General features: G+C 42.4%; 1 protein-coding gene and 1 pseudogene across 2 annotated transcripts in view; one reads left to right on the top strand and one right to left on the bottom strand.

Moving 5' to 3' along the window:
- Positions 1–113: 113 nt before the first annotated feature.
- On the bottom strand, positions 114–2616 carry LOC129854853 (cytochrome c oxidase assembly factor 7-like; annotated as a pseudogene).
- An 813-nt stretch (positions 2617–3429) lies between these two features.
- The window catches only part of LOC129855326 (protein zyg-11 homolog), a 26736-nt gene continuing 8152 nt past the window's right edge, over positions 3430–22013 (top strand). The window contains exons 1-12 of one of the 2 annotated variants that reach the window (XM_055922858.1): positions 3430–3912; positions 4386–4551; positions 4727–4938; positions 5031–5348; positions 8381–8494; positions 8857–8973; positions 9084–9224; positions 9378–9554; positions 9775–9839; positions 11692–11791; positions 11877–11927; positions 18761–18919. In XM_055922858.1, the coding sequence (XP_055778833.1) occupies positions 3889–3912; positions 4386–4551; positions 4727–4938; positions 5031–5348; positions 8381–8494; positions 8857–8973; positions 9084–9224; positions 9378–9554; positions 9775–9839; positions 11692–11791; positions 11877–11927; positions 18761–18919 (1644 nt within the window). In that variant the 5' untranslated portion in view covers positions 3430–3888. Of the gene's footprint in view, positions 3913–4385; positions 4552–4726; positions 4939–5030; positions 5349–8380; positions 8495–8856; positions 8974–9083; positions 9225–9377; positions 9555–9774; positions 9840–11691; positions 11792–11876; positions 11928–18757; positions 18920–22013 lie in introns of both variants that reach the window. The other variant, XM_055922857.1, reaches the window with a different exon arrangement.

Genomic DNA, 22013 nt, shown 5'->3' with positions numbered 1-22013 from the left:
CTCTGTGGATGTGACCAGTGTGCTTCTCTGCTGGATTTGGAAGTAGCAAAACAATAGAATATGTTTGCATCAATGTTTTCATATTGTCAATTTGGACCATGGAAGGCTGGGACTTTAATAATAATATCTGTACAAAAAACAAAATAAATGTTTCAACAATTCTGACCGAAACGTCACATTATCTGTCTGATCTGAAGCGCTTTACTCAATAACGTGAATATATCCCACCAGATTATTCTATTTTTAACACATCACATGACATCAAATGGGATGAGCAAATTAGAAGACAAAATAAAACTCTGACCTGCCCTGATGTACTCATGGACAGTGGATTTGTCATATCACGCTAGTTTTCCTTGACTTTGACTCCATCTTGTGGCAGAAGCTATGAACTTCGCAAACAGCTGCATTTTAAAACACACACATTAGTGAATCCTTCAACCTTTTGCCCCCTGAGTCAGGGCCGGCCTTCATGGCTCAACCAACGTCGGTGAGGAGACCCACGTTTTGACACGCGTCCACAGACTTCTTACCACCACTGCTGTAGGCCGTCATGAAGCAGGAGTAGGCCATTTTCAGATGATCTGCAACTTCCCCTGGTGGAGAGATGTAGAACATGGTGAGTTTGACCACTTAGGGGATGGATTCAGGGTCTGTCTGTCTGTCTCTATTTTCATAACATCCTTATATTTCTTATTAATAATGTGACATGTCTGAAAACATGTTTTTGTCATGCCATACTCTAACCTTTCAAATGACTTGTCTATCTGAGAAATGCAAATTGTTGCAGTCTTTGCTGTTGTAATCTTCTAGTGAATGGGATTAAGTTTAGTATAGTGGAGTCATGTACATTTCCCTTGGACATAGTAAGCCCCGAGCTTGTAGAAGTCTTCACCATGTGTATTCATCTCACAATTGTGTTTGAGCACCTGGGTGGTAGACTCAACGTTTTCTTTCACTCCTTCCATGTAGTCAGCAAGCCTTTGACACCCTGACAACAGAATACATACATGCAGAATGAGGTTAGATACATTTGAGGTGGAAGGCGGAAAGCTTACAGTACAAGTACATGAGGCATAAAAAAACTAAACACCAACCAGAATCAGTGGTTCGGCACCCCAGTTATGGGACAGCGAAAGGGTAACCATGAGCTGAACAACACTGAGTGACCCCAACACTCACTTCAGCACCAGTGCATGGGACAGCGCACGTCATGCCTTACCTTCAGGGTCCTTCTCTCTGTAACACTGGTAGCTGAATTCTACTCCTTTGTTATCCAAATGCTGCTTCACCTCCTTTTCGTCCTCAATGTTTATGAGTCTAGCCGTGATTCGAACGGAGGAGCAGTGTCGTAAAAATTCCTATCTAAAAACCACACTTGTTGAAAAGTCCACAACTTGTGACCTTGGTGTTGGACTGATGAGGTAATAATTTCAGAGAGTCTGGTCCCCGTTGAACAACAATGTAATATTGAGAGATCGTCTTGATTAAGGCTAATGTGATGAACTTGCAGTGAATTATAATCTATTTTCAAATAAAAGGTAGCTAGAGATGCTTGTTTTAGCAGAATTTTTTAGAACGCTCCCAACAATAGCCATGACATCACCTACAAGCATCGCCTACCCCCGGAACTGCGCTTCTTAACACCAGCCCGCTTAACCAAGAAGCACCAATGTGTCGGAGGAAACAGCGTTCAACTGACGACCGCAGACTCCTAGTGGTGCCCGGTCGCCGCCCTATAGGACTCCCGATCACGGCCGCTTGTGATACAGCCCAGGATCGAACCTGGGTCTGTAGCCTTATACCGCTGTGCCACTCGGGAGGCCCACATCATTGTCTTGTTTTACCACAGCACTGTTAACCGCGGCACATTGAAGCATATATGATTAGTCTAGTTATGTAAGGGATCGAATGGATTGGATGTGCGTTTTAAATATCTAATAACTGATCTATTAAATATCTGATCAGTGGAACAATTCTCCTGCTTAACAATGGGCTAAAATATAGTGTAATTATTGTGTTTTTCAACAAGAACACTATTACCATTCCCCACACTTATTTTATTATTCTACTTCTTCATAATTCTTTCAGTGTAATAACATATTTGAAATCTGATATGCCTACTCGTGTCTATGAAAATGAATTATATGAGGCTATGTATTTTTGCAGCCATTCATGGGCAGTTTTGAATAAGTCATACAAATAAGCATTGGATATTGAATGCTCCAGGCCTCAAATATAATTTTAGGACATTTTAGTATTTGTGCACATGCACAGATGGCATAGATGGTAGGGAGACTCACAACTCATAAACGCATCATATTTTGTCAATGTAGAGTAAGATGAGGGGCAAGGATCTTCAACTAGTTGGCATAAACCACCTGAATATTCATTTGATTTTTCTTGAAGGTTGGTTGATTTTGAGAAATGAATTGTTAGAACAAGAACATTTTCAAACTCTCAGCACTTGGGAAACATAGATCAGGGGTGGCCAACCCTCCTGGAGCACAATCAGGGTTTACCCAAATTACAAAATACTTGTGTCCTTACCTTGAAACTAACCTATGGACAAGGAGACTGCAATCTATGATTTGGTTACCCACTGCCATCAACCATTATTATTAGTATTTCTTGAGCAGAGCCTTGGTGTAGTGGTTAAACTCCCCGGCATGTGTCGTATACAACTTTCCATGTGAGAACAGGAATCAATCCCTGCTTCCAACCTTCCCACTGTTTCTCCCACTTCCCATTTCATTACTGTCTGAATAAAGTGTCAAACCACCTCAAAAATATGTACATAAATTATATTTCATCACCCCAAAATCTCAAAGTAACAAAGTAGTCACATTTTGAGTGTTCATTTAATGCTCAAAGCATCCTGAATACCCTTGACCTGTGGTTTTTATTATTAAAATGTTCCACCCTGGTTATATGCCTAAACCATGTCAAAATAAATAGAATGACAGATAATTAGCTTTAAAACAATAAAATATTCCAGGGGGAAAACCCCCTGACTCCCCAACTAGGGGTTGTGCCATGGGGCAATGAAATTCATATAGCAAATCTCACTCCAAACTTTCTTCAAAAGTTGGCAGCCCTGCAGGCAGTCATGGCTATAATTGTTGTCAAATTAACGTCAGATGTGACTTTTCGTAGAAGATTTGGATAATTAACACAGCAGGTTAAGATAATTTGGTTAAGGTTTGGAAACGGGTTGATAAAATTCGAAACAAATATACCTTTGACGTTATTTTACAAAAGCTGTATCCCTTCTAGCCTTGATCAGTGACTTGAAAGCGACTTTATAAAAAACCGAATGACATTTGATAACATCAACATTAAAGGTGTATATATAGCTCCATATACTACAGGCGCAGTCGGGCAATGTGTATCCCCATCATGCAACAACCTTTAAAGGGGACTAGACAACATTCATCCTCGAAAGCGCCCTGTATATTCCTAGCATAGACTGTAAATAATAGCTTCCTAGCTGGTGATGTACTTCCTGTGATATGACCTTTGTTTACTGTCTGTCAACAAAAATAGCTACATCTATCGTTTTCTCCGGTGAATGTTTACGTTCAAACTGGCTGTGTGTTGATTTAGAGAGAAGTATTAGTCTTGTTAACTAACGAACATGGTCTGAAAATGAATTCGGAAAATGTTCACAACCGTCCATTGTTGCAGGAACATCTCTTTTCGTACCAACAAGTTAGCTAGCTGCTAGCTAACGTTAGTTGTTAGCTCTTCGCAAAAACTAGTTTCAGCTAGATCAGGCTATCTAGGTACAGTAGTAAGTTAACAAGACGAACCGAGGCCAAAGATATATTTATTTTTGGTCAGGTATCGAGCCTTCCCGGCTGTTTCAACTATCACTGTGTGCATGATATGGTCTTACATTTTTTGAACATGGTGAGTTTTTTTTCGCTTTACATTTCTAACATCCAGTCGTGCATTGATCGAAAAAGGCATACAGTTAACGTTAGCTAGCTAGCCTATTCATAGACACTAACTAGCTACCTTGGGATGAGGCAGAATACCTTGATTATAATGCCTTGGGTTTTCGAGAGCAAATCAGTAACTAGCAAGCTAGCTAACTATATAACGGTACCTGCTGAAATTTGATCCACGACGATCGCTAACGTAACGTTGCTGGCTAGTTAAACCTGTCCTTAGTTGGAGGTGTCTTATTTTATTTTTCACAAATTACCACCACGAGACGTTCTCTACCTCCTCCTGTGTGTATCTGGATAACAGGTCTCATTGGCGACTATTTTAACTTTGGACATTATAACTATTCAAATGTTTGGTATGCCATTTGGGAGTACTGCCTTGAAGTGCGGGCATAAGTGTCTAATGGTGATCTCTTGCCTTGTGTGTTCCAGGATGAGGCATCCCCTGCATCTCTGACGGATCTGTGTCTGTCCTACGTCAGTAGGAACCTGGAGAGGTTCTGTGTGAAGCATGCTGATGGATCTCTCTGTCTCAGAGACTCTCTGCTGTTTCCCCAGGAGCTAGCTGACCAGCTGCTGGCTAAGATGGCCACTGAAGGTGAGCAAGGAGGATGAAGTAGTCAACCGTCACAGATCCAAGCTTAGATCCTTACATTGATCATTAGTAGAAAACACAAAACAGGCAGTGTCTAGAGCAGTAATGAGCAAATTCCAGGCCTTAAATTATTTAGTCTCCGCTCTAAGAAAAAAGGTGTGTATGTGTGTGTTTCTAGGTCTGTTGAATGACAGTACAGTAGGAGTGTTTCGTAGCAGTGAGTACCTTCGGCTGCGTCGTGCGTGTATCCGTACGGCCCGTATCTCTGCCGAGGCGTTCCAGAGAGCGCTCTGTCCTCACCGCCTGCTGGAGCTGGACGCTGCTAGGGTCAACGCTGACCTCACAATCTCTGACATACTACATGGCCTTGCCTCCAACAAACACTGCCGGGTAAGCACACTAATAAGAGAGCCTCCAGCAGTTACAGACACCCACAAACACTCTTCTTCTTCTCACTCCCCCCCTTCTTCCTCTCCCCCCAGGAGAGCTTGCAGCGGTTGGTCCTTACAGGTCTGACCATGTCCTCTCTGGAGGAACCGTCATGTCACTGTTTCAGCTCTCTCCAGGGGCTGCGGTCTCTCTCCCTGGCCAACGTGGACTTCTACGACTCTGGGCTGGCTGATGTGTGTTCCCTGTCCCGTCTGGAGAGCCTGGACCTGTCCAACACCTCAGTAACCAACCTCAACCCTCTACTGGGACTAAGAGAGAGGCTGAGGTCACTAACACTACACCAGCTGAAGAGGCTGGAGATGAGCACTGCCCAGCTACTGGCTGTCATTGGACAACTGAAGGCACTGCAGGTGGGTGGGGACAGCTCTAATGCTGAAGTTTTACATTGATTTCCTCCACTATAAGGTGTGTGTAATATACATGTATACAGTTTAAGTTTACATACACCCTAGCCAAATACATTTAAACTTAGTTTTTCACAATTCCTGACATTAAATCTAAGTAAAAAATTCCCTGTCTTAGGTCAGTTATGATGACCACTTTATTTTAAGAATGTGAAATGTCAGAATAATAGAGAATTATTTATTTCAGCTTTTATTTCTTTCATCACATTCCAAGTGGGTCAGAAGTTTACATACACTCAATTAGTATTTGGTAGCATTGCCTTTAAATTGTTTAACTTGGGTCAAACTTTTCAGGTAGCCTTCCACAAGCTTCCCACAATAAGTTGGGTGAATTTTGTCCCATTCCTCCTGACAGAGCTGGTGTAATTGAGTCTGGTTTGTAGGCCTCCTTGCTTGCACACACTTTTTCAGTTCTGCCCACAAATTTTCTATAGGATTGAGGTCAGGGCTTTGTGATGGCCACTCCAATTCCTTGACTTTGTTGTCCTTAAGCCATTTCGTCACAACTTTGGAAGTATGCTTGGGGTCATTGTCCATTTGGAAGACCCATTTGCGACCAAACTTTAACTTCCTGACTGATGTCTTGAGATGTTGCTTCAATCTATCCACATAATTTTCCTGCCTCATGATGCCATCTATTTTGTGAAGTGCACCAGTCCCTCCTGCAGCAAAGCATCCCCACAACGTGATGCTGCCACCCCTGTGCTTCACGGTTGGGATGGTGTTCTTCGGCTTGCAAGCCTTCCCCTTTTTCCTCCAAACATAATGATGGTCATTCCGGCCAAACAGTTCTATTTTTGTTTCATCAGACCAGAGGACATTTCTCCAAAAAGTACGATCTTTGTCCCCATGTGCAGTTGCAAACCGTAGTCTGTTTTTTTATGGCGGTTTTGGAGCAGTGGCTTTTTCCTTGCTGAGCGGCCTCTCAGGTTATGTCGATATAGGACTCATTTTACTGTGGATATAGATAATTTTGTACCCGTGAAGATGCTGGCGGAAACAAGGTCCTTTGCTGTTGTTCTGAGTTTGATTTGCACTTTTTGCACCAAAGAATGTTTATTTCTAGGAGACAGAATGCGTCTCCTTCCTGAGCGGTATGACTGCTGCGTGGTCCCATGGTGTTTATACTTGAGTGCTATTGTTTGTACAGATGAACGTGGTACCTTCAGGCGTTTGGAAATTGCTCCCAAGGACGAACCAGACTTGTGGAGGTCTTGGCTGATTTCTTTAGATTTTTCCATGATGTCAAGCAAAGAGACACTGAGTTTGAAGGTAGGCCTTGAAATACTTCCACAGGTACACCTCCAATTGACTCAAGCTTCTGAAGCCATTACATAATTTTCTGGAATTTTCCAAGCTGTTAAAAGGCACAGTCAACTCAGTGTATGTAAACTTCTGACCCACTGGAATTGTGATACAGTGAATTATAAGTGAAATGATCTGTCTGTAAACAATTGTTGGAAAAATTACTTGTGTCATGCACAAAGTCCAAGTCCTATCCGCCTTCCGAAACTATAGTTTGTTAACAGGACATTTGTGGAGTGGTTGAAAAACGAGTTTTAATGACTCCAACCTAAGTGTATGTCAACTTCCGACTTCAACTGTACATATACATACTAATATGTGGACACCCCTTTAAATGAGGGATTCTGTAATTTCAGGCACACCTGTTGCTGACAGGTGTATAAAACTCAGCACACAACCATGCAATCTCCATATACAAACATTGGCAGTAGAATGGCCTTACTGAAGAGCTGTGACTTTCAACAAGGCACCATCATAGGATGCAACCTTTCCAACAAGTCAGTTCGTCACATTTCTGCCTTGCTAGAGCTTCCCCGGTCAACTGTAAGTGCAGTTATTGTGAGGTGGCAACGTTCAGGGGCAACAATGGCTCGGCCATGAATTGGTAGGCCACACAAGCTCACAGAATGGGACCGCCAATTGCTGAAGCGCGTAGCGCATAGAAATTGTTTGTCCTCGGTTGCAGCACTCACTACCAAGTTCCAAACTGCCTCTAGAAGCCATGTCAGAGCAAGAACTGTTCGTCGGGAGCTTCATTAAATGGGTTTCCATGGGCGAGCAGCCGCACACAAGGTTAAGAACACCATGTGCAATGCCAAGTGTTGGCTGGAGTGGTGTAAAGCTTGCTGCCATTGGACTCTGGAGCAGTAGAAACGCGTTCTCTGGAGTGATGAATTACGCGTCACCATCTTTAGAGTCGAACGGACGAATCTGGGTTTGGCAGATGCCAGGAGAACGCTACCTGTCTCAATGCATAGTGCCAACTGTATAGTTTGGTGGAAGTGGAATAATGGTCTGGGGCTGTTTTTCATGGTTCGGGCTAGGTCCCTTAGTTCCAGTGAAGGGAAATCTTAACGATACAGCATACAATTACGTTTTAGACGATTCTATGCTTCCAACTTTGTGGCAACAATTTGGGGATAGCCCTTTCCTGTTTCCGCATGACAATGCCCCCATGCACAAAGCGAGGACCATACAGAAAGGGTTTGTCGAGATAGGTGTGGAAGAAATTTGACTGGATGCACAGAGCCCTGACCTCAACCCCATCGAACACCTTTGGGATGAATTGGAACGCTGACTGCGAGCCAGGCCAAATTGCCCCAACATCAGTTCTCGACCTCACTAATGCTCTTGTGGCTGAATGAAAGCAAGTCCCCGCATGTTCCAACATCTATTGGAAAGCATTCCCAGAAGAGTGGATGCTGTTATAGCACCACAGGGGGGACCAACTCCATATTAATGCCCATGATTTTGGAATGAGATGTTCGACAAGCAGGTGTCCACATACTTTTTGTCATGTAGTGTACATTGCTGAGCTAAGTTTCTAAAACCTTTTTAGTGATCCGTCACTGTGATTGTTAGCTATCCCTTAACTTTACTTGCGGTGCTCTAATGGTTTTACTTATGATACTCATGCTTCTGATTCTTGTGTGTGTGTGAACCTAACCATGCAGCACCTGGACATCAGTGATGATAAACAGTTCACGTCAGACGTGGCTCGTCAGCTACTGGGTGAGCCTGGAATCCTGCCTGCTCTGGTCTCGCTGGATGTGTCTGGACGCAAACAGGTACTTGAAACAGACTATGAGTTTAGTTGACTTGAGTTGTGAGTGGATGTATTGCAGACCTGGCTGTGTGTGTAGAGCAGGGTTCACCAATAGGCGGACCTATTGTGATTTTCGCTGTTGGACATAAAGACTGTTAAATCACACACAATCAGCTCAAATTTATTTTCATTTACGAAATCTGTTCCCAGGTATTCCCACTCATGAATACAGAGGCATCTGTTTTTGTCAAATGCTAAGTCTTTTGGGGATTCTTATGGTCAATTTGCAAATTTGTTCTGGTCCCCCGATCATCCGCTCACGGGTGAATGTAGTTGGGGACCCCTGGTGTAGTGTGTTTACCTGGTGTGTGTGTGTTATGCCAGGTGACGGATGCGGCGGTCAAGGCGTTTGTAGAGGAGCGTCCAGGGATGACCTTTGTTGGTCTGCTGGCTACAGACGCTGGCTTCTCTGACTTCCTCAATGGAAAGGGCAGCCTCAAGGTGGGTCTCACTGTCTCTTTTTTTCTCTCTGTCTCTCTTGCTATTTTGCCTTTGTGTAGAGGAAGCAGCATATTGAGAGCACTACGTGTTGTGTATATCCTCTGTGACAGGTGACAGGAGAGGCCAATGAGATTCAGATCTGTGAGGCGCTGCGTCGCTACAGTGAGAGGGAGGGCTTTGTCAGAGAGGCTCTGTTTCATCTCTTCAGTCTCACACACGTCATGGAGAAACCACGCCCTGACATACTCAAGGTAAACACAAACACACTTTGTCATTCTGTCTCCTTCACCTCCACCTAAATCTTACTACAGACTGGCTCTTAGTCAGTGGTACAACTTTTTATAAATTAATGAGTCATTTCTTCTCTTCTCCCTATCTCTCTCGCCCTCTATCGTTCTCTTTAGTTGGTAGTTTTGGGGATGAAGAACCACCCTGCCACCCTGAACGTCCAGTTGGCAGCCAGTGCATGTGTGTTTAACCTGACCAAGCAGGACCTGGCAGCGGGCATACCTGTTAGACTGCTGGGCACAGTCACTCAACTACTGCTGGAGGCCATGTGCACCTTCCCTAACCACCAACAGGTGCGCACACACACACACACACACACACACACACACACACACACACACACACACACACACACACACACACACACACACCTACCTTCTCTACCAAATTGTTTACACATATTCAGTTTCTTCCCATCTGCAAACACAGACAAGCTAGGGGCTGTTTGAGGATGAGGCCAGAGTGTGTGTTTTGTTTGGTCTCTGACTGCCATCTTGGATCCTCTCTTTCCAGTTGCAGAAGAATTGCCTGCTCTCTCTGTGCAGTGACCGCATACTGCAGGAGGTTCCCTTCAACAGGTACACATACATTTTTAGTTACGTTGACTTACTGTAGATACATTTATCCCTTAAAATTATGAGCTCTATTTGAGCTCTCTCTATCTAAACCTAACGCAATGGTAAATCTAAGTGCACTATAGGTTCAGGGGTTTGTCAGGAATATTTTTGCTAATTTCACTATCAGAATTATGTGGGCAGTAGCTGGCGGTAGCGTGAAAGGGATGGGTTTTGATTTAGAAGTCGACCGATTAATTGAAATGGCTGATTTTAATTAAGGCTGATTTCAAGTTTTCATAACAATCGGTAATCTGCATTTTTGGACACCGATCATGGCCGATTACATTGCACTCCACGAGGAGACTGCGTGGCAGGCTGGCTACCTGTTACGCGAGTGCAGCAAGGAGCCAAGGTAAGGTGCTAGCTAGCATTAAACATATCTTATAAAAAACAATCAATCTTAACATAATCACTATTTAACTACACATGGTTGATGATATTACTAGTTTATCTAGCTTGTCCTGCGTTGTATATAATCGATGCGGTGCCTGTTAATTTATCATTGAATCACAGCCTACTTCGCCAAATGGGTGATTTAACAAGTGTATTCGCGAAATAAGCACTGTCGTTGCACCAATGTGTATCTAACCATAAACATAAACGCCTTTCTTAAAATCAATACACAAGTATATATTTTTAAACCTGCATATTTAGTTAATATTGCCTGCTAACATGAATTTATTTTAACTAAGGAAATTGTGTCACTTCTCTTGCGTTCTGTGCAACAGAGTCAGGGTATATGCAGCAGTTTGGGCCGCCTGGCTCGTTGCGAACTGTGTGAAGACTATCTCTTCCTAACAAAGACAGCCAACTTCGCCAAATGGGGGATGATTTAACAAAGGCGCATTTGTGAAAAAAGCACAATCGTTGCACCAATGTGTATCTAACCATAAACATCAATGCCTTTCTTGAAATCAATACACAGAAGTATATATTTTTAAACCTGCATATTTAGTTTAAATAAATTTATGTTAGCAGGCAATATTAAACTAGGGAAATTGTGTCACTTCTCTTGCGTTCATTGCATGCAGAGTCAGGGTATATGCAACAGTTTTGCCAGAATTTTATGTAATTATGACATAACATTGAAGGTTGTGCAATGTAACAGCAATATTTAGACTTATGGATGCCACCCGTTAGATAAAATACGGAAAGGTTCCGTATTTCACTGAAGGAATAAACGATTTGTATTCGGAATGATAGTTTCCTGGTTTTGACCATATTAATGACCTAAGGCTCGTATTTCTGTGTGTTATTATATTATAATTAAGTCTATGATTTGATAGAGCAGTCTGACTGAGCGGTGGTAGGCAGCAGCAGGCTCGTAAGCATTCATTCAAACAGCACTTTACTGCGTTTGCCAGCAGCTCTTCGCAATGCTACAAGCATTGCGCTGTTTATGACTTCAAGCCTATCAACTCCCGAGATTAGGCTGGCAATACTAAAGTACCTATTAGAACATCCAATAGTCAAAGGTATATGAAATACAAGTGGTATAGAGAGAAATAGTCCTATAATAACTACAACCTAAAACTTCTTACCTGGGAATATTGAAGACTCATGTTAAAAGGAACCACCAGCTTCCATATGTTCTGAGCAAGGAACTTAAACGTTAGCTTTTTTACATGGCAAATATTGCACTTTTACTTTCTTCTCCAACACTTTGTTTTTGCATTATTTTAACCAAATTGAACATGTTTGACACTTGCGCCTTCTTACCGCCAGCCCAAAATAGAGCCCTATTTCTTACAAGAAACGTAGTATGTACAGTGTATATGCGTATCCGTTGTACAGTGTGTGGTCTATATTATAGGTTTGAAGCAGCTAAGCTGGTGATGCAGTGGTTATGTAACCATGAGGACCAGAACATGCAGAGGATGGCTGTGGCTATCATCTCTATACTGGCTGCCAAGGTGTGTGTGCACGTGCGTGCATAATAAGGCATTAGAAATGTGTCTATGGTTTGGCCTTTACTAACATTTGTGTGTTTAACTTCAGTTGTCTACAGAACAGACGGCACAGCTGGGCGCAGAGCTCTTCATAGTGAAGGTAAAACTGTTCACTAAACACATATTTTACACCCTCCATTCAAACAGCTCCACATACACTGAGTACAAAACATTAGGAACATTTCTCAGTTATTGAGTTCCACCCCCTTTTGCCCTCAGAACAGCCTTAATTTGTCGGGGCATGGGACTCTACAAGATGTCAAGCATCCATAGGGATTCTGGCCAATGTTGACTTCAATGCTTCCCACAGTTGTGTCAAGTTGGCTGAGTGTTCTTTGGGTGGTGGACTATTCTTGATATACACGGGAAACTGTTGAGCGTGAAAAACCCAGCAGCGTTGCAGTTCTTGACACACTCAAACCGGTGCGCCTGGCACCTACTTCCATACCCCGTTAAAGGCAGTTTAAATATTTTGTCTTTCCCACTCACCCTCTGAATTGCACTCATTCTCAAGGCATAAAAATCCTTCTTTAACCTGTCTCCCCTTCATCTACACTGATTTGAAGTGGATTTAACAAGTGACATTAATAAGGGATCATAGCTTTCACCTGGATTTGCCTGTGTCATGGAAAGAGTAGTTGTTCCAAATGTTTCTATGCTGTGTACACTTTCCCCTTCTAAATGATTTACCCTTCGCTAAGCCCCACCCCAGAATTCTGGGCAACCAATCGCAGGGCTCCAATGGACTTTAATTTATTTTGTATTTTTTTTAAAGGCTAAATACACTGAACAAAAAAATAAACGCAACATGTCAAGTGTATGTTTCATGAGCTGAATTAAAAGATCCCAGAAACTTTCCATGTGCATAAAAAGCTTATTTCTTTCAAATTTGGTACATAAATTTGTTTACATCCTAGTTAGTGAGCATTATATATCAGGAAGCTGATTAAACAGCATCACCTTGTGCTGGGGAAAATAAATGGCCTCTCTAAAATACAATACTACAGATGTCTCAAGTTTTGAGGGAGCGTACAATTGGCATGCTGACTGTATGCATGTCCACCAGAGCTGTTGCCAGAGACTTGAATGTTAATTTCCTCTACCATAAGGCACCTTCAATGTTGTTTTAGAGAATTTGGCATTCCGTCCAACGGCCTCACAACCGTCGACCATGTCTAGTAGAGGTCGACCGATTAATCAGAATGGCCGATTAATTAGGGCCGTTTTCATAACAATCGGAAATCGGTATTTTTGGACACAGATTTATTTATTTTTTTACACCTTTATTTAACTAGGCAAGTCAGTTAAGAACACATTCTTATTTTCAATGACAGCCTAGGAACGGTGGGTTAACTGCCTTGTTCAGGGGCAGAACGACAGATTTTTACCTTGTCAGCTCGGTGATTCAATCTTGCAACCTTACGCTTAACTAGTCCAGCGCTCTAACCTCCTGCCTTGCTTTGCACTCCACGAGGAGCCTGCCTGTTACGCGAATGCAGTAAGAAGCCAAGGTAAGTTGCTAGCTAGCATTAAACTTATCTTATTAAAAAAATCAATCAATCATAATCACTAGTTAACTACACATGGTTGATGATATTACTAGTTTATCTATCGTGTCCTGCGTTGCGCTTTCGCGAAAAAGGACTGTCGTTGCTCCAACGTGTACCTGAAAATTGTGTCACTTCTCTTGCAACGGAGTCAGGGTATATGCAGCAGTCTGGGCCGCCTGGCTCGTTGCGAACTGTGTGAAGACGATTTCTTCCAAACAAAGACAACCAACTTCGCCAAACGGGGGATGATTTAACAAAAGCGCATTTGCGAAAAAAGCACAATCGTTGCGCGACTGTACCTAACCATAAACATCAATGCCTTTCTTAAAATCAATACACAGAAGTATATATTTTTAAACCTGCATATTTAGCTAAAGGAAATCCAGGTTAGCAGGCAATATTAACCAGGTGAAATTGTGTCACTTCTCTTGCGTTCATTGCATGCAGAGTCAGGGTATATGCAACTGTTTGGGCCGCCTGGATTGTTGCGGACTAATTTGCCAGAATTTTGCGTAATTATGACATAACATTGAAGGTTGTGCAATGTAACAGGAATATTTAGACTTATGGATGCCACCCGTTAGATAAAATACGGAACAGTTCCGTATTTCACTGAAAGAATAAACGTTTTGTTTTCGAGATGATAGTTTCCGGATTCGACCATATTAATGACCTAAGGCTCGTATTTCTGTGTGTTATAATTAAGTCTATGATTTGATAGAGCAGTCTGACTGAGCGATGGTAGGCACCAGCAGGCTCGTAAGCATTCATTCAAACAGCACTTTCGTGCGTTTTGCCAGCAGCTCTTCGCAATGCTTCAAGAATTGTGCTGTTTATCAACTCCTGAGATTAGGCTGGTGTAACCGGTGTGAAATGGCTAGCTAGTTAGCGGGGTGCGCGCTAAGAGCGAGTGACGTTTGAAACGCTATGAGACTTGGAGTAGTTGTTCCCCTTCCTCTGCATGGGTAATGCTGCTTCGAGGGTGGCTGTTGTCGATGTGTTCCTGGTTCGAGCCCAGGTAGGAGCAAAGAGAGGGATGGAAGCTATACTGTTACACTGGCAATAAAGTGCCTATAAGAACATCCAATAGTCAAAGTTATATGAAATACAAATTGTATAGAGAGAAATAGTCCTATAATTGCTATAATAACTACAACTTAAAACTTCTTACCTGGGAATATTGAAGACTCATTTTAAAAGGAACCACCAGCTTTCATATGTTCTCATGGTCTGAGGAAGGAACTTAAACGTTAGCTTTCTTACATGGCACATATTGCACTTTTACTTTTGTCTCCAACACTTTGTTTTTGCATTATTTAAACCAAATTTAACATGTTTCATTATTTATTTGAAGCTAAATTGATTTTATTGATGTATTATATTACGTTAAAATAAGGGTTCATTCAGTATTGTTGTAATTGTCATTATTACAAATAAATAAAAATTATCGGCCAATTAATCGGTATCTGCTTTTTTTGGTCCTCCAATAATCGGTCGACCTCTAATGTCTAGCCACGCTAGCCCAGGACCTCCACATCCGGCTTCTTTACCTGCGGGTTCATCTGTGACCAGCCACCCGACATCTGATGAAACTGGGGGTTTGCACAACTGAAGAATTTCTGCACAAACTGTCAGAACCCATCTCAAGGAAGCTCATCTGTCTGCTCGTCGTCCTCACCTAGGTCTTGACCTGATTGCAGTTCGGCATCGTAACCAGCTTCAGTGGGAAAATGCTCACCTTCTATGGCCACTGGCATGCTGGAGGTATACTCTTCACAGATGAATCTCAGTTACAACTGTACTGGGCAGATGGCATCGTGTGGGCGTGCGGTTTGCTGAAGTCAACATTGTGAACAGAGTGCCCCGTGGTGGTGGGGTTATGGTATGGGCAGGCATATGCTAGGGGCAACGAACACAATTGCATTTAATCAATTTGAATTTGAATGCACAGAGATACCGTAACGAGCTAGCTAGCAACTTAATATAACTTGTTTTCTCAATGTATGTTAATGTTATGAATACAACTCCCATCTGCTGTTGATGTCAGGATACGATTTAAGAGCATTAGTTGGCTCCTAAATTGGTTATTAACTTTGGTATTCTTTCTCTCGATCCTAACTAGTCTCTCAGTCCCTGCCGCTGAAAAACATCCCCACAGCATGATTCTGCCACCACCATGCTTCACCGTAGAGATGGTGCCAGCGTAGGGATGGAGCCAGGTTTCCTCCAGACGTGACGCTTGGCATTCAGGTTTTCATCAGACCAGAGAATCTTGTTTCTCATGATCTGAGAGTCCTTTAGGTGCGTTTTGGCAAACTCCAAGCGGGCCACTGAGGAGTGGTGGTGGAGTGGTGTCCGTCTGGCCACTCTACCATAAAGGCCTGATTGGTGGAGTGCTGCAGATATGGTTGTCCTTTTGGAAGGTTCTCCCATCTCCAAGGAGGAGCTCTGTCAGAGTGACCATCGGGTTCTTGGTCACCTCCCTGACCAAGGCCCTTTTCCCCCGATTACTCAGTTTGGCTGGCAGCCAGCTCTAGGAAGAGTCTCTAGGTGGTTCCATACTTCTTCCATTTAAGAATGATGGAGACCACTGTGTTCTTGGGGACCTTCAATGCTGCGGAAATGTTTTGGTAGCCTTCCCCAGATCTCTGCCTCAACACAATCCTGTCTCGGAGCTCTACTGACAATTGCTTCGACCTCATGGCTTGGTTTTTGCACTGTCAACTGTGGGACCTTATATAGACAGGTGTGTGCCTTTCCAAATCATGTCCAATTCAATCGAATTTACCACAGGTGGACTCCAATCAAGTTGTAGAAGCATCTCAATGATGGTCAATGGAAACAGGATTCACATGAGCTCAATTTCGAGTCTCATAGCAAAGGCTCTGAATACTTATGTAAATCCTTTTTTCTTTTTTTTTTTAATTTACAATTTCTAAAAAAAACAGTTTTTGCTTTGTCATTATGGGGTATTGTGTGTAGATTTTTATTTCATCCGTTTTAAAATAAGGCTGAAACGGGACGAAAGGGTCTGAATACTTTCCGATTGCACTGTATATTAAGAGCCATATCCCTGTATTGCTTAGAGAAGATCTCATGTCAAGTTTAGATGAGGCAGATTCACATGCCTCATCTAAAGCCTAGTCTTTCAGGATGTTGCTGTAGGCCACCAAGTGCTGACAGTCAGTATCTAAATAATGCGTGTGAAATGCTTGATAGTGTATGTGATGTAAACAGAGGTCTACTTTCTTGGGGACCTGAATATTGACTGGTTTTCATCAAGCTGTCAAACCTGTGGGAAGCTTCTCACTGTAACCAGTGCCTGTAATCTGGTTCAGGTTATTAATCAACCTACTAGGTTGTTTACAAACACTACAAGAACAAGATCATCCACATGAATTTATCACATTTTTACTAATACCATATAACTTTGTTCTGAAGCTGTACCCATTGGATGCAGTGATCACAATATAGTGGCTATATCTAGGAGAGCCGTAGTTCCAAAAGCTGGACTAAAATAGTGTATAACAGATCATTCAAAAGATTTAGCTGTGACTCATGTTGATGATGTAAAGAATATTTGTTGGTCTGATGTGATTAATAAGGTGCATCCAGATGCTGCACTTGATGAATTTTTATGAAATTGCGTCTCCCAGTTGATTGATTTAACATGCACCTTTTTAAGAAACTGACTGTCAGAAATGTTAAGGCTCCATGGTTTGAAGAGGAATTGGAAAACTATAGTTGATAGTTGGAGCAAAAGGAGTAGCTAATAAGTCTGGCTGCACATCTGACTTACTGGAAATTGAGAAATATGTGACTAAACTCATCAAAAAGAAGAAACTAATAAAGCCAAGATCAATTAAGTATAAAGAATGATGGAAAGATCTTTGATGTGCTTTAAATTAAATTATGGGCAGAAAGACAAATTCAACTTTCATCAAATCAGATGTCTTATCACAAAACTATTTGATGTTGCCAATTATTTTAACGATTACTTCATTGGTAAAGTGGGCAAACTTAGGCAGGAAATGCCAACAACGAACATTGAGCATCCTATTCTTGCATTAAAAAAGTGCATGATGAAAGAAAAGCATTGTAAGTTAGAATTTTGTAAAGTTAGTGTTGGAGAGATGGAAATATTATTGTTATCTATCAATAATGACAAACATTTAAGTTTGACAATAATGACAAACCTCTTGGCATTGACAACTTAGATGGACAGATACTGAGGATGGTAGCTGACTATAGCCACTCCTATCTGTCATATCTTTAATCTGAGCCTAGAGGAAAGTCTTTGTCCTCAGGCCTAGAGGGAAGCCAAAGTCATTCCGCTACCCAAGAGGGATAAAGCGTTCTTTACTGGTTCTAACAGCAGATGTATCAGCTTGCTGCAAGTTTTTAGCAAACTGTCGTACAAAATGGTGTTTGACCAAATACAATGCAATCTCTCTGTTAACAAATTGACAACAGACTTTCAGCATGCTTATAGAGGACACTCAGGGTACAGCACTGATACAAATTTACTGATGATTGTTTGAAAGAAATGGATTAATATAAGATTGTGGGAGCTAGATTTGATTTAGATTTCTGTGCAGCCTTTGATTTTGACCGTAACCTGTTGTTGCACTTTAATGTAATGGCTTTTCAACCTCTACCATATCGTGGATTCAGAGCTATCTATCTAATAGAACTCAAAGGGTTTTCTTTCATGAAAATGTCTCTAATGTCAAACATATAAGGTATGGTGTACCACAGAACAGCTCTCTAGGCCCTCTACTCTTCAACGTTTAATTATTTATTATTTTTACCTCATTTTCTCCGCAATTTCATGGTATCGGGACTCGGGAGAGGCGAAGGTCGGGAGCCATGCGTCCTCCGAAACACAACCCAACCAAGCCGTACTACTTCTTGACACAATGCCCACTTAACCCGTAAGCTAGCCGCACCAATGTGTCGGATGAAACACTGTGCACCTAGCAACCGTGTCAACATGCACTGCGCCCGGCCCGACCTAGATATTTTGTGTGTATGTATTGATAAGTAGGCTGTGTGCTGTTTTTACATTCATGAAGTTCTGACCTTGAGCAGTTCTTGTCTTTTAATGTTCTGTATTATGTCATGTTTTATGTGTACCCCAGGAAGAGTAGCAGCTGCTTTAGCAACAGCTGGTGGGGATCCTAATAAAATACCAAGAAGGGTCAATTGCTGTTTGCAGGGTGTAAAAAAAAAAATAATAATTTTAAGACTAATGTTCACCATCTTTATCCCACTTCACACTCTTTCTAACCCCCCCCCCCCCTCTCTCCTCTGTCTCTCGCTCTCTCTGTGTGTGTGTGTGTGTGTGTGTGTCTCTCTGTCTCCCTCCCTCCCTCTGCAGCAGCTTCTCCACATTGTGCATCAGAAGGCTACTCAGGGTGTGGTGGATGCCACCCTCAAGTTCACACTGAGCGCACTCTGGAACCTCACTGACGAATCACCAACCACCTGCCGCCATTTTATAGAGAACCAGGGACTGGACCTGTTCATCAAAGTACTGGAGGTAGTACACACACATTCGTGATGCACAGGTTGACTCATAACCCACAGTCCCTGTAGTTATATCCGCAGGTGGGTTAAGGGTCATTAAATATTGTGTGGAGGAAGGGTAGCTGGGTGGGGTGAATAAAGGGAAAACAACAATACCTTAAAGAATCCATAAATGTATAATTTTTGTGCAATTTACATATATAGGCTATAGCCTTAAATAATGAAAGAAACTTATCTGGCATTAGTGCGTAAGCCTAAACTTGAGGGCCTAACTGTACGCGCACCATATTGCTTACGCGCCTATCGCCAAATGCTTTTGGGAACGGGCAGAAAAAGTTAATTAACATCGATCCACAGGGACAAAGAGGACAATGTCGGAGTTTAATTCAATAAGAGAAAAAGCTGCGAAATGTGGAGTTGAAAATAAAGAGGACCAGAAAAGTAATATTTGGGAAAGATTTGGTAAAGTGGTAAAAGAGGATGATAGCAGTGCCGGTTATGTTATGTGTGATTGTGAGGCACTATACATTCAACAGTCACAAGATGTGGACTTCAAATAGGCCTATGGCACGTCAAGGTACCTGTAACCTACTGTTCAGATGGGTTAAATGGAAACTGAAATCTGGACACTGACTGTAGGTCTATAACTTCTCATATAGCCTTATTATTAACTCCTGCAGAATTAAGCATTTCTTGCAGTAAAATTATACACTAAATAGAGGCAACATTTTTACTCGGGAACAGGAGTGGAGAAATATGATTTCTTTCTTTCAGCATCTTAAGAGAATGCGCATGCGCAGTTAGCACCTCTACAGGTATATCTATATTCTTCAGCGTCTTAAAAGCTGATTTAGTATTTCAACCACTAAAATATGCATCCAAGCCGAACTGAAATGTTATCAGAAACATGTTGGGTCGTTTTCACAGCTTTCTATTTCCTTACTACCGGTCAAACTGATGTCATTTGGCGCGTTGGACTAGTAACCGAAAGGTTGCAAGATCGAATCCCCGAGCTGACAAGGTAAAAAATCTGCCAGTTAACCCACTGTTCCTAGGCCGTTATTGTAAATAAGAATTTGTTCTTAACTGACTTGCCTAGTTAAATAAAGGTTCAATAAATTAAAAAAATTGCACAGAAAATCATTCCCTTTTTTTGTTATTGAATTTTCTCCCCGGTCCCTAAAAATGTCAGAAATTATAAGCAGAAACGCATCTAAATCCAGCCCCAAAAGTTCTTAAACCCCTGTCCAAAAATTGTTCTGTCATCTCAGCGCATTTTCTATATTGGTGGGTTTGTCACTTTATCACACATTGAGTCAGTGTCTACACGTCATTCAGTGCAGGTGAGGCATTTGAGCCCTACATTTTTTTTATTTATTTTTTTATCCCCTTTTCTCCCCAATTTTCGTGGTATCCAATCGCTAGTAATTACTATCTTGTCTCATCGCTACAACTCCCGTACGGGCTCGGGAGAGACGAAGGTCGAAAGCCATGCGTCCTCCGAAGCACAACCCAACCTAGCCGCACTGCTTCTTTAACACAGCGCGCCTCCAACCCGGAAGCCAGCCGCACCAATGTGTCGGAGGAAACACCGTGTACCTGTCCCCCTTGGTTAGCGCGCACTGTGCCCGGCCCGCCACAGGAGTCGCTGGAGCGCGATGAGACAAGGATATCCCTACCGGCCAAACCCACCCTAACCCGGACGACGCTAGCCCAATTGTGCGTCGCCCCACGGACTTCCCGGCCGCGGCCGGCTGCGACAGAGCCTGGGCGCGAACCCAGAGACTCTGGTGGCGCAGTTAGCACTGCGATGCAGTGCCCTAGACCACTGCCCCACCCGGGAGGCCTTGAGCCCTACATTTAAAAAAAAAAATAAACATGGTCTCTTTTTTGCTTTCTTAAGGCAGCTCCAAAATGCAGGTGTTTCAGCCTAGCTCAGTGCTTTCTGTAGTGGTGGGGCAGGCAGCGAAAAATATGGATCATAGGGGTTGATAATGTTCTCTAGTTGCGCCATGATTGGCTCAGTGTTCTGTCACTCATGGGGACACTACGTCACCACAAAACCTACAGGGAGAGCTCGAAATTCAAGCCCTTTGGGTGCTGCCATAGATTTACATTAGAAGTACCCATCCAACAAGGCTCAAGGTCATTACCCACAAGTAAAATGAAGTCAAATCACGTTATATCTACCGTAAGTTTGATTGGACTGATCATGTCAGCATTATGCTTTCAAAATATTAGCTAGCAGTCATCATCATGAATCAAGTCGACAATCTACTTGCAAATCGTTTTGAATCTTTGTCATATGATGATAAATTATAGATAAAAAGTATCGGCCATTGGACATAAACATCACACAAGTTGGATATCGCAAATTCAATATTGAGTGGTTTGGAAGGAATCAGTGGCTAACCGCAAGCATTGCAAAGCAATCACTAGCCTGCTATTCTGTTCAGTGGGTGTGTGGTTCCAAGTCTGGGTTTCAGGGTCTCTGTTCCAAGCTTAAAATTATTAACATTCAACCTTGACCATGCTGTCAAACCAGCATGATTTCTGCCGCACTCAAAACAACTGTTAACTCGGAACTGGGAAATCTAACTTCAGTGAGTTCAAGACAACTGCGTACTTGGGGAAAAAACTAGCTCCGACTGGGAAAATACGTTTTGAACGGTCATCCAACTCGGAATTGTAAGTCGGAAACGCGGGCCTCTTTCTAGCGCTATGACCTGAAGATCAATGAAGTCATCATAATTCGACCTTGTTTTTTTCAGAGTTCCCAGTTGTCTTGAAAGCACCATAAATCCAGAGAATGTCAGACTTTGATGACAAAGTTTGATGACAAAATTTGACCACGAAGGACCGCTGCGCCACCTTCCTGTTCAAGTGAGCACAACAAGGTGACAAATGTCTTGTATGCTGCTGCATAAATTATGTAATATGCCAGGGAGATATGTTTACTGTAACTAAGGAAGTAATACTAAGTGTATGTTGTGTAGTAAGATGTTAGTAGCCCATGTGCCTCACCCTAATAATTTGGTCTATTTTCCCCTCTTAGTTTCGCATACTGTTCTGACTTGGTGGTGCACATGTAGCCTATAACCTGTTTT

The sequence above is a fragment of the Salvelinus fontinalis genome, chromosome 5 (genome assembly GCF_029448725.1).
Source record: "Salvelinus fontinalis isolate EN_2023a chromosome 5, ASM2944872v1, whole genome shotgun sequence".
In the NCBI taxonomy this organism is placed as follows: domain Eukaryota; kingdom Metazoa; phylum Chordata; class Actinopteri; order Salmoniformes; family Salmonidae; genus Salvelinus; species Salvelinus fontinalis.
Note: the sequence above shows the minus strand (reverse complement) of the source record. Positions and strands in the feature narration are given on the sequence as shown.